General features: G+C 38.6%; 1 protein-coding gene across 1 annotated transcript in view; it reads right to left on the minus strand.

The window, feature by feature from the left end:
• The window catches only part of LOC117328852 (protocadherin Fat 4-like), an 82,861-nt gene extending 73,590 nt beyond the window's left edge, over positions 1-9,271 (minus strand). Inside the window, 1 exon segment of the mRNA XM_033886431.1 lies at positions 3,600-9,271. Within this exon segment, the coding sequence (XP_033742322.1) occupies positions 3,600-8,804 (5,205 nt within the window). The 5' untranslated portion in view covers positions 8,805-9,271.
• Between the last annotated feature and the right edge of the window lie 4,878 nt (positions 9,272-14,149).

Below are 14,149 nucleotides of genomic sequence, written 5' to 3' on the forward strand. Positions count from 1 at the left end.
AGCTACAGCCAACATGTATTAGCTAGAGGACTCCAACTATACCCAAGGCCATTTCTACTTCTGACATTCTGGCTGCTAATGTCAAACTAGGAACATTGAGGATAAGAAATAGGTTTCATTTTCAGTGTGATTGTAGACAGTCAAGCAAGTGCAACACAATTTTATATACATGTACAGCTCAGAACTACATCTCAGTAACAAATCGGTAACTAAAATCTGCCATCATCGGTATAAACTTTACATGTTTTTATATTTATCGACAAAGTTGAGGTTATTCCTCCAAAACACTTGGGAAAATGTTCAAATTATGTAAATATATTACAGTAGAGCCATTTGTAAAGATTTTTCATCCGGGAGAGGCTGTACATTACTGTACAAATCGTTATACAAAGATTTGATTATAAGCCAGGTGACCAACTTTCTAAGGACCAGCCCATAAAATGGCTAATATCTATTTCAATCCCACCTCTCTGTTACACATAGTGGCCAGCTTACCATATATACCTCAGTACTTCAACAAGTCAGAAAATGAAAATCAAATAACAAATTTTTAAATTAGCTTATCTGTGAATATTGAATAACCAAATGTTTTGACCATTTAATGATTGAACTTATACCCATGTGTACCAATAGATGTACACTTGTTTTCAATGAAACTACAATTTATGAGTAATTACAACTAAACGCATGCGTGACAGATCTCGGGTTTAATTATTTACTGCATTAAATTACTATTCCAAAAACAGATTTAAGCAGAAAATATACAATCTATGTAATTTTCATACTTATTTTCAAACTCAAGGAAATAGACAATACTTTATACATAAAACTTTGGTTTTGTGTAGAAGTTTTTTAACCTTTTCATTTGGTTTTGCACGCAGTGACAGACAGGTCCACAAACATTTACATGTTCCATATCATATGAGTTAAATAACAAAGAAATTTAACCAATAAATAAAATGAATACTGAAAAATCTGAGTCAGTTCAGCCTTTTTGTTCTTTTCTTTTTTTCTAGTTTCAGGATCACACATTGAAAATTACTGTACATATTTTTTTTAATACAATTTAATGTGTTTGAAAATTATTAAGAAGAGAATCTACAGTATTTTACTGTACTTTTCATGTAACCTTGTCTGTGGACTTCACAGGTGTAACACAGCTAGGTGTATATGTGGGCATGCCTGAGGGGGCCAGGTCCCTTGGGGGCTGATAACCTGTCTACACCTGCATGGGAATCTGTGTTCCACTTCACATCTCAACCAACTTGTCACCATGGTGATGACATAACTTTGCACAGGTTTTGCTATAAAAATGTCGCTACAACTCAGCAATAAAAATTGACTGCATATATGTTTGTTAGGATGGTTAAGTTTTTATATTGATTATCTGAACTAAATCTTACACTTGTATAGGACAATGGTATACAGAGAAAATCTCTCTCCATGTAGCTTTCAATATATCTCGTTTCTCAAGAATGGTTTTTTCAAAAATATTACCCTGTAACTGCTTCAAACACTCTTAAGCTAGAATTATGTATATATTCTGCCAAGCACAAGTTTTACCTTTCAAAACTAATTTAAGATTTACTTTTGATGTGAATATTCAATGCAGCTAGATAACATCTTAAATTATGACTACCAACATATATCATAGCTTCTGCCTCAGATATTTAATATCAAAACCCAAAATCTAATTCTAAATCCACCTGGTGAACACAATATCTGCATGATTAGCCTGCATGTTTGATGAGTAAAACTTGAGCACAATAGTCTTTTCAGTTCCCCGGTATCACTGGGCCAACATAAATCTGACTGGGCTATCGGGACAAAAGGTGTGCACAGTCCTAGCTATATCTGTCAGCTATTCAAAGTTGTTCTACGGTGTGACAGCCTCGCGCGGCAGGTAAATACCAACCTGGTTCAAAAGAATCGCCCCGAAACAGGAATCAATTTTAAACGAAACCATATAAAACCATATAATGAGAAGTATGTCCAACCGATTTCACATTTTCAAATCTAACCAAGTAGACTGCCTTCAGGGTCTAATATAAATTTGATTAGTGTTGGTTGTGTGGATCCTCGGGATGTTGGAACTCCATTTTTATTTTATTGCCAATTAAATCAACTGTACTGAAAACTCGAGCCTAATGACAAGTTTGGGGTAATGATGAAGACATGATTCAGTTCATGTACAATGTGGGGTTTTGATTCGTGAATACAGTAACACACACGGCCACTTCGGTGTCATTTTGACTCCCAACCCTACTGTTACAGAAAAAAACCTAGCTGAGTATATATTATGTGATCAATTTACAGCAGACATACTCTGCCTATTCATTACAATGACAGATAGTCCTACAGCAGGGTTTACATCACACTTTTTACAATGGGGCTATCATAAAATACAATGCCATATAGGAAGGTAGTTTGTAATTCTACTAGCTTGTACAAAAGCTAGATATATTATAAAACTTATGTAATATCATATGAAAAGAGTAATTTTAATTGATTGTGCTTTATAGATAGATTATAAAACTATGTTCATGTTCTATGTAGTATACTCTTACAATCCAAGGAAAAGCTAGTAATTCTTATAAATCACACAACAGTTACCCGTGGTAGATCATAAAACTTCAGTATGTTATGTTCACAATATATCCTGGGAAAAGTGTTGGTAAATTCAATTGATTGTGACATATAATAGATTAAAAAGCCTTCTTTATGATTTATCTACACCAGTACGATCCAAGCAAAAGTTTATATTTTATTTGATTATTTATCAGAGCCAGATTTTAAAACCTGAGTCACACCCTGTATGTGGCGTATGTTGTGGTAATCTAGACTACCTGCCCAAACTGACACGAGTATATAACTCTACAATGTATGATTTGATCCGACACATTACCTAATACGATTTGGTAAGAAACAGATACCATACAGTAAAAATACCAGTAAATGTGCTGTAATTCCATGGGTAATTTATTTGCACTAAACATTTACTGGCACTGACCAGTGTATGGAGAGTATGTTTATTTTAGGTATTTGTCAACTCATTTAAATGTTTGACTAAGTCTCAAGCCTCTGACCGTCAATGTAACAGCCCCTTATTCCGTACAACTTTCTAAGGGCTCTTCTGATTGCCTTCTTCCCAATAAAATCATAATCACTGCAACACTTACAGTTAGTCTAAACGTACCATAAACCTTGTTATATATATACTGCTGACAAAAAGCAAGGAGACAGATTTTATTTTTCATTTAGAATTCTCCTAAATGGGAATTATAATGAAAATATAATATGGAGTTTATCTCTTAGGTTTGGCAACATACAAAAAAATTGTCAAAGTAAATTTGAAGTTTGAAGCATGCATGCAATTATATCTTTATATCTGGAACTCTTTTCTTGATTTTATTATGAACGTTTAATTCGATGTCCGAATGAATGCCATTAATTTATAAATATTTAACACGAACCCCCACCACCGTTATATCACATCCCTTCATACCAACATGAACGTTTTAAAAAATCAACGCTCAATCACAATATAATGGATTTTGGCAGGGAGTATGACGACATAAATGGCAATTTATGAGACTTACCGGTGTGAGAGTTGCCTTCGGACCGGAGTTCTGCTTTTCAAGGGCACACACTTGTACAGTGAAATTATCTCCATGGGTTTCTCGATCTAACACAACTGATGATGTAATGGATCCATCAAATTTGTTCACTTTGAAATAATTAGCCGTGGATTCTCTACTCGAAGTAATTCCCGTTATGTAATATTCCGTAGTAGATGTTGTTGGTGCAGTTTCGACGGTAAGAATGTCACTTCCTGCTGGCTGGTTTTCCGATAGTTGTCCTTGGTATGGTAGTCCGATAAATGTTGGTCCGCCAGATGTTCCTACCAGAATAACTGTGATGTCTATATGCGTTGACCGAGGTGAAGGTACCCCTTGGTCTCTTGCGATCACCCTCAATATGTAAGTGACGGGAGTCTGACCTATGTTTTTCCGAAGAGAAAGCTCACCTGTATTCTCAAGGAGACTGAACTTTTCTTGATCACCTTGGGTGAGTTCATACATAACAGTGCCATTTGAGCCATTGTCGGGATCCATTGCCACAACTCTGCCAAACGTACCTTGTCCTGCTGGATAAGGCAGTGCTATAGCATCCATAGAAAGGAACTCAGGATCGTTATCATTTACATCACTAATGTAGACCAGAATTTCCTTCTCTGATGATTTACTTTGAGAGGGAAGAGCAGAGTCTGTCGCAACAACCTTAAGGGTGAAGGTCGATGTTGACTCCCGGTCTAGGATCGATGAAACGTAAATGAAACCATTTGTAGTATCAATCTTAAAATGGTCCCCAGGTGGATCTTGTGTCTTGAGAGAATATACAACTTTTCCATTATTTCCATCATCAGGATCTGTTGCAGTAACTTTGAGGATGTTTGTATAGAGTGGGACATCTTCCGACACGGTCACATATGATGGAGTGGATCCAAAGTCTGGTGCATTATCATTAGCATCTAGAACTCGCACGGTCAGACGTGCATATTGGGACAGGGGTGTCCTTCCTTTATCCTCAGCCGATATATTCAAATTATATTGCGATTTCTTTTCAAAGTCCAGAGCTTTTTCTAAGTACAGTTTTCCAGTGTTACGGTCTATATTGAACGTTCCCCCATTGTCACTAACCCTGTACGTAATTTGTGCATTCTCTCCCAGATCAGTGTCCGTGGCTGTGAAATGGGCTATTTCTTCACCTAACTGTGATGTTTCTAAAATACCAATGTCAAAAGCAGTTTGGTCGAAGAGAGGAGCATTGTCGTTAACATCGAGAACAGTGATGGACACAGTTGTCGTTGCAGTGTACTGTATGTCCTTCCCAGAATCACTAGCGATAATAGTCAAAACGTAGTTTTCCTGATTTTCTCTGTCCAGTCCTCCACTTAAATATATTTGTCCATTCCCAGCAGTGATCTTAAACCTACTATCCACATTACCATCCACTATCAGATACGACAGTGCAGCATTTTCATTAGTATCATTGTCAGATGCTCCAATCTTCAGTACACGCGTGTTCTCTGCGGCGTCCTCGAGTAACGATGCACGGTAAACTTTTTCCTTGAACTTTGGAGGGTTATCATTGACATCAAGAACGTCAACAACTACCATTACAGAGTCCGTCAGTCTCTGCAAACCATTGTCAGTGACATATACAGAAAACGTATAGGATGTTTTACCCATTGTTACATTGAGATATTCTCTGTCAAAGGGCCGTAAACTTAAAATCTCCCCAGTTTGAGCATCGATGGTGAAGTTGTCCTGGGTCTGATCTAGGTAATATGATAATTCTGCATTGCGTCCAATGTCCAGATCTGTTGCCTTGACCATCCCGACTACAGTCCCTCCTGGCTGGTTTTCTAGGATACCAAATAAGTAGGAAGCATTGTCAAACAGCGGCCGTTTGTCATTGTCATCCAGAATGTAGATGGAGATGTTTGCTGAGGAACTTCTCTGTTCAACACTCATATCCTTAGCAGTTATAGTTAATTTGTAGTGATCTTTCTTCTCTCTGTCCAACATCCTTGCCAGAAAGAGTTTGCCATCTGGGAAGATACCAAACTTCCCCTCACCGTTCCCAGATGTGATGTTGTATGTAACCTCACCATTTTTACCACTATCCTCATCTGTAGCCGTCAAAGTGAAGAACTGAGAGTTCACAGCTAATGACTCGTTCAGAGAAACTTCATAGTTACTATGAGAAAACATTGGTGTATGATCATTGACATCAATCACTTCAATATTAACTTGCACTGTTGCTGAAAGCTGGGATGATCCACCGTCCGAGGCTATGACATTTACCACAAAGTTTTTAACACTCGACTTGTCGATCGGTTTGGCCAAGTAGATCATTCCCGTTGCTGGATTTACATTGAACACATCGGGTGTTGACTGTAGCCGATAGGAAATCTGGGCATTTTGACCGGCATCAGAATCAGTGGCCCTCGCTAAGTACACGTCATGTCCGACAGGCCAATTCTCAACTACTTTAGCTTCAGCAATAGAACTTGTAAACTTAGGGGTGTTGTCATTAATATCTATGACAAGTATTTGAACTGTAACTTCCCCAAACAATCCACCAGCAGTAGCAATGACCTTTAGGGTATACTGTGCCCTCTCCTCCCTGTCCACACGTTTGTTGTTCGTGATGTTTCCTGTGTCACTGTTTATTGTGAAGACACTGTTTGGATCACCAGCCACTATTCTATAGACGATAGATACACCAATGTTGGCTGCGTCTGCCTGGACGGTTCCAACATTACGATTCTTAACCACTGGCATATTGTGTGGGTCTTCTACAATGCTGAAATTATACACCAAGTTCCTAAATGTAGGTGAAGTAACACTTGGGTCTGTAATGACAACCTCCACTGATGCTGTTTGTACGTTGGTCATTCCTCTGGCATCTGTCGCCTTGACATTCAACTGGTATGTAGAACGGGTAGAACGATCCAATATGTCTGCCGTTGTTATTTGACCAGTGTTTTGATCAACATTGAACTGAGGATAATTTCCGTTGAAGGAATAATAGACTGTTCCATTTGATCCATAGTCTGGATCTACTGCCGAGACCTTCACAACATTTGTCCCTATAGGCTTGTTTTCTAGAACCTGGGCATAGTACACGATGGGATAAAACTCTGGAATACTGTCGTTTATATCATCCACATGAATATTGACAGTAGCTGTAGAAGACCGTGCTGGTACACCTCCGTCACGAGCGATGATTCGGATCACATAGTAGGCAATAGTTTCTCTGTCAAGGACCTTCAGTGTTGTAATTACACCAGAGTTTGGGTCGAGTTGAAATGTTCCAGGGTATCGCTCATCTACATCATGATGTAGCGAGTAGGTTACAGTTCCATTGGGGGCGGAGTCGTCATCTCTAGCAGTAACATTAATGACCTTTGACCCCGTTTGTAATCCTTCAGCTATGGAGGCATTGTAGATTTGATGGTCAAATGTTGGTGTAATGTCGTTCTCATCCGAAATAGTAACAATCAGTGTTGTAAAGTTATACAGAGGGTTCAAACTTCCATCATGTACCGAGACATTCATAACAGCTTGGGTCTGGACCTCGTACCTCAATGTGGCACGAGTAGTGACAAGGCCAGAACTCGTGTCTATTTTGAACCAGTTGAACTCATTTCCTGAAACAATGGCATAGGATAACTTAGCATTGTCACCAGTGTCGAGGTCGACAGCAGTTAGACTTGTCACATAGCTAGAGACTGGTACAGTTTCACTCAATGACACTCTATACTGGGTTTTTGTGAACGTTGGATGATGATCGTTGACATCTTTGATATAAACGAGAATACTTTTGAGAGATGTTTTCGGTGGGATTCCTCCATCTGCTGCCATGATTGTTATGTTATATTTTTCAATCCTTTCCCGATCTAACACACCATTCCCATTTACTTTTAGAAACTCTAATTGGTTGTTGAGACGATTTTGAAGGAAGAAGTGGTTATAATCATTTCCAGAGACAATACGAACATCTGAAATAGTTCCGTAACTCCCAGTATCGCTATCGCTAACACTTATTATAGCAACGTTTGTACCATTGGATGCATTTTCATCTATTGTTGAATATCCAAGGCTTCCACTCGGTAAATAGGTCACCTTCATTTCTGGTACATTGTTGTTTTCGTCTTTTACATTGACAGTTACATAAGCACGCCCGGACAGGGGAGGACGGCCTGCATCCTCTACCTCAATGGTCAGCATACAGCTGGATGGCTCACATGTGTCACTGGTTGAACGGTCACAACGACGCATACATTTCAGAGGTGAGGATGTTGTTGAAATTTCTCCCGTTTTCGGATTAATGGTAAACTGGTTACTGTCATCGGTTAGTCTGTACGTAATATCTCCATTTATACCAATGTCTTTATCGGTGGCCTCTACTTTAATAACAGAGGTGTCCACGGGTACACTCTCATTAATACTGGCAACATACTGACTTGGTGAGAACTGAGGTGCATTATCGTTGTAGTCCGCAATAGTAATATTCACCTGCAAATATCCATAAAGTGGCGGGACACCTTGATCTTGGCAAGAAATCCAAAGTTGATAAAAATTCTTATCCTCTCGATCTAATCCACCAATGGCCCGAATGAGAGGAACATCTCCAAACTGGTTGATATCGTAAATCAAACTGAATTTTTCGTTGGCCGATTCCGTCATGTTGATAATGGTGTAATTTGTAACTGAACCAAAGCTGCCTTGATCATTGTCGGTGGCACTTGTCAAGGGGACCTGGTACCCAATGTTGACATTTTCATTGAACGTAATTTGAATGCTGGGTTGAGGAAAAGCAGGTGAATTGTCGTTAACATCTTCAACAGTTATGAAGACTTCTGTGGGGCATTGCTGTGTTGTACCCAACAAGGACCGAATAACTAAAATTTGTATGGGGTTTGTTGTCAATGTCTCACGATCTAATTTTGCTGTGGTGGTGATAACCCCACTTGTGGTGTGCAACTCGAATAAAGTTTGGGGTTCCTTAAATGAGTATGTGTATGATGGTTGTGTGATGATGGACCCTACCGTGGTCCCCTGGGGCAGACCCTCCTTGATCGAGAACTGTTCACTGGCTACATTACTACATGTTGATCCTGGTCCTTGGCCCTGGGCGAAGGCTATCAAAAACTGTAGTAATACTAACACAGGAAAAATGTAACGTAAAGTTCTGGATGACATGTTGTCATCACAGTGTATAATACCTGCCATTACTAAAACCTGGAGACTCCCGAGACTCCGAAATGCTTCCACTGTACTCCCTCAGCGACATAACGCGAGTACCATTGTCGCACCTGTAATCACTATTTCGACAGGTATGTATCTCGAATCCTCACATTTTCCTGGTAACAGAAGGCAACAGTAGTGTCTTTACACACAGGCTATGTCCACATTTGCTTTTTTACTTTAGTTCCAAATGCGATCAGTTGTTGACACAGACTCACTGTTTCGACGCGTTCACCGTCGATCCGTAGCCATACCCGATAGTACAGCACCTGTGTACTGTCCGATAGGGTTTATACTCAGTACTAGAACTACACAAACACAAATACACACACTCTACATCCTGATATCATTCTCCTTACGTGTTTCATCTAAAATCCATCTTCGTTTTTCGTGTTTTATCCAGTTACAATACTAAGCTTTTCGTGTAGAGCAGGTCTGTTCTGTGTGTACAGTCATGTCGATAACTATCAAAGCATTCACACAGCCCGTGACGTCAGGCTGTTAGGTACCGCCCCTTCCAGTTGATTGACAAGTCTTCCCAGGTAAAACTATTTACTGTTGTTCAAAAAAGGGGTCATGACGCAGTCAAGTTTTTACCAATCATTAGCAAAAGGATAATTCTAAGTCAAACAATTAGATTATATGTCGTTATTTGTTGTAATATCTTATAATGGATAGGTCCATACACACACAAAAATGATAGTCAAGAAAATATTGATAAATGATAGAATGTTATAAGTCCGTGTTTACATCTACAAAGTTGATTGCCACGTTCAGATTAAGAAATATAAAGATAATCTTATTATCAACATGTATTCATTGTTCCCTGTACAATATGTCTGTCATAAAAATTAATGAATGAAAGAATAAGGAACTCTAGTATTGGACTCGGACATAACGTAATCGAAATGCATTTCATGATTGTATTAATTGAGGATAAACAGTTATATTTACTTATTATAAAGATATTATACGTGACTAAGTCCGTGAATACCACGAAAGGTGTCCATGTACACTTATAAACCATCACTGTATATATTCGGAAACAATTTACATATAAAAGACCAGCCCGAACCCGAATTGAGCGAGGATGGAAATCTCATATTGGTGACAATGTAGTTGAAGAGATAGTGATCACATACTATCGCCGTTTTCTATTTACAACTGACCCCTGACCCCCGAGCCACCACACGAAGTGAACGACACTAGATTTAATTTCCATTCTTTAATTTCTTTGGAGAACTGAGATTGGAACCCGTTATTTAAATGCAAGAATTCAATTAAATATTGGCTCGACTGTTGACACGCTTAAAACTGATAAACATCATTTTCTCTCCCCCTCTTTTTTAAGGCGTTATAGTCGATACGGTTTTCTTTTATATTTCGTTTTCCACACAAGTGTTCTTAAAGTCATTGCTTTACAATAACACTGGCTTAGATTAATCTATATCCAAGTTGATAATGATTCGAGAATTTTATCATTCTTGTTTTGTCACAACATTTGTATGTAGAGTATAGCCAACTAAAATGTTAATATGATTGGATATTAAATGTCTGCTCATTCATTTACCCAATCCATCAACTCAGTTAAACTGCTGTCAACATTTCGGTTATTAATTTATTCATCGAGTCACGTCGATCTGTCAATATTGCTGGTAAATTCTGAGTGGTCAAACTGACACAATGCCCAATATGTTGTATCACAAAGGCTTATAGACTATAGGGACTTGACCCCTGTGGGTTACAAATACCCGGTGTCGCCTCCAGTCCGAAATCGGGTAATTAGCACAGGTATACAGGTGCGGTACTCCCTGCGAGGTAATTAGGTATAACAGACATAAGGGATAACTGTTAGGACCACAGGGGGTGGGGAGGGAGGGACCTTCATTAACGTGCCATTGTGGCCAAGCGTTCCCTAGCTACAATCTTAAACATTTGATACATATTGCATATCAGCGACACTTTTATTATTCAAATAAAAATGTCTAACGTACATATATATATACACAATGTTTGTAGATATAGATCACAAATGATCGACGAACGTTCCATAGCTATCACATGTAGTTACGTAATGTTGTTGGTTTTCTTGCATTCGAGAAAATTGATTTCGAGGTACAAGATCTAATTGCACATCTACAGAAAAAAAAATGAAAAATAAATAAAATAAAAAATTAAAATCCCAGATATATTAAGTTACGTGTATGGTCATGAGTCTGGAATAATACCTTTGGTACAATATCAGAGTTCTCGCAAAAAAGTAACTCCCGGCTAGGAGAAATATCACGTATGTAACACTAAGCTTATAGCTAGTTAGATAGTCTGTCGGCATGAGGAGCTGACCCTCTGGAACCGTTTCCGCGTAGTTCTTGGTCCTATTTAGTGCCCTAATAGTGTTTATTATTATGACGTCACTACTAGTATCAGTGTGACCTGACGCGGCAAGAATCAGAGAGTGTTCTATTGAATTTGATTACATTGATGTTTTGATATCCATCTAAACTCTCCAAATAAATATTTCCACAGAATGGCTTATTCCTGACCTCCGGGCCGGCGTTATCGCGCCTGCTCTTGACCAAATACCCACAGAGGGATCTTAACCGTGCAAAGTGGGGTTCTCACACGGGACAACTGTGCCAGGGCATTGATTCTTATCTTTGTTGTCCATTCTAAAACCATTCCGAAGCTTTCACCATGATAAAACTTTCTCGTGTGCTGTTTCCTATTCGGAAACATCCACCTTATGAGTTGCTGTTTACTTTCAGATAGAGATGGGTTTGTAGACAGTAGAGTAGAGAAGGGTATAGAGATGGGTTTGTAGACAGTAGAGTAGAGAAGGGTATAGAGATGGGTTTATATAAGTAGAGTAGAGAAGGGTATAGAGATGGGTTTATATACAGTAGAGTAGAGAAGAGTATAGAGATGGGTTTGTAGACAGTAGAGTAGAGAAGGGTATAGAGATGGGTTTGTAGACAGTAGAGTAGAGAAGGGTATAGAGATGGGTTTGTAGACAGTAGAGTAGAGAAGGGTATAGAGATGGGTTTATAGACAGTAGAGTAGAGAAGGGTATAGAGATGGGTTTATAGACAGTAGAGTAGAGAAGGGTATAGACATGGGTTTATAGACAGTAGAGTAGAGAAGGGTATAGATATGGGTTTATAGACAGTAGAGAAGGGTATAGACATGAGTTTATAGACAGTAGAGTAGAGAAGGGTATAGAGAGGGATTTATAGACAGTAGAGTAGAGAAGGGTATAGATATGGGTTTATAGACAGTAGAGTAGAGAAGGGTATAGATATGGGTTTATAGACAGTAGAGTAGAGAAGGGTATAGAGATGGGTTTATAGACAGTAGAGTAGAGAAGGGTATAGACATGGGTTTATATACAGTAGAGTAGAGAAGGGTGTAGATATGGGTTTATATACAGTAGAGTAGAGAAGGGTATAGAGATGGGTTTATAGACAGTAGAGTAGAGAAGGGTATAGAGAGGGATTTATAGACAGTAGAGTAGAGAAGGGTATAGATATGGGTTTATAGACAGTAGAGTAGAGAAGGGTATAGATATGGGTTTATAGACAGTAGAGTAGAGAAGGGTATAGAGATGGGTTTATAGACAGTAGAGTAGAGAAGGGTATAGACATGGGTTTATATACAGTAGAGTAGAGAAGGGTATATATATGGGTTTATATACAGTAGAGTAGAGAAGGGTATAGATATGGGTTTATAGACAGTAGAGTAGAGAAGGGTATAGATATGGGTTTATAGACAGTAGAGTAGAGAAGGGTATAGAGATGGGTTTATAGACAGTAGAGTAGAGAAGGGTATAGATATGGGTTTATATACAGTAGAGTAGAGAAGGGTATAGACATGGGTTTATAGACAGTAGAGTAGAGAAGGGTATAGAGATGGGTTTATAGACAGTAGAGTAGAGAAGGGTATAGAGATGGGTTTATAGACAGTAGAGTAGAGAAGGGTATAGATATGGGTTTATAGGCAGGAATCCTAGCTGTAATTGTGCTAAAGCAAGGAGCGGGGTAGGGGAGGTAACTCACTTGAATGGCCAGGAAATGAGTGACAATTATTAAATGCGTGATATACGAAATAGAAAAAAAAGTGTCTGCGGTGGGGACTTGTAAATTGTTGAATCCAGTTTCCCGAGGGTGAAGCTGCGGTTAAAGATTTCGAATTGGTTTGATGAGAATGCTTTAGGGCACACGTGAAACTAGACCAGGCCAGGTGACGGATACACTACTCCTGTGGTAGGGGAGGCAACCCGTATTTCTGTATAAAATGTATAAAATGGCATGGGAACCCATGCTACATTTGCCCACCATACATCTTGCTGCCATATCGACTATAACAACATTAAGACCACTGTTTAATACTTATATTTACATTGCTTACCCTTTTCGCCAACTTTGAAAAAAACTTTACCAACACAAAAATATCCTGCCTTTTTTAATGTCACATGACCCACTGGGTGTTATAGCCTGAGGCACTGGGCGTTACAGGCGTATGGTGGCAACTAATGCGGAGCAAATGTAAATATATGTTATATATACATTACATTGTATAACTAGAATGATATTCAATTTACATCAAATAGCAATAGTTTAAAGATTGAGCATTGATTCCACATATTTCTGTAACAATAAGAATCAATTATAGATGTTATCAGACCTGGTATCACCCAGCCTTTCGTCCTCAGTACACTGTATTGTTGCCGAATCATGTAGATATGCTTTCTTTATACATGGTTATTTTGTAGAGCGTTGTTGTATTTAAATAAGATTTGCACCACTTTAAAAATGGTTGGGTAACATGCTATAACCCTCACCTTTCACTCTATGTACAAAGTCAATGTTTAATTTGAACAGTTGAGGATAACCAGTAATAAGATAGCCCAAACTTCTTAAGCACACCTTAATATCATAATTATAAAGGCTACCAAATTTCAAAGAAATCGGTCGAAAATGTCGCCACTAAATGACGTCGTTTTGTCCGACATCACTATATTGACTGTATTGACTTCAGGAACGTTTGTGCCACCGGAGTAAAAAAAAGCAACGTTTGCTCAATGTAACTTTCAACAATTTATGTAGATATGCTCCATAAAAGACGAACGTCCTCATGGGGGAATATATTGATTAAAACGTTGAAATTAAATCGATGACGAACGGGTCCCATTGACAGCGCGAAATTCGACTGGAATTTGATAACACTGATACAGGTTGGATATAAGAGGAACTTAAATTAAAACGGAAATTTAAGTATCAAACTCTCCCGGGTTGAGTACACGTGTTTAGTGCAGTATTTCGTTTTTGCCCGGA

Source organism: Pecten maximus, chromosome 6, assembly GCF_902652985.1.
Source record: "Pecten maximus chromosome 6, xPecMax1.1, whole genome shotgun sequence".
Taxonomy (NCBI): Eukaryota; Metazoa; Mollusca; class Bivalvia; order Pectinida; family Pectinidae; genus Pecten; species Pecten maximus.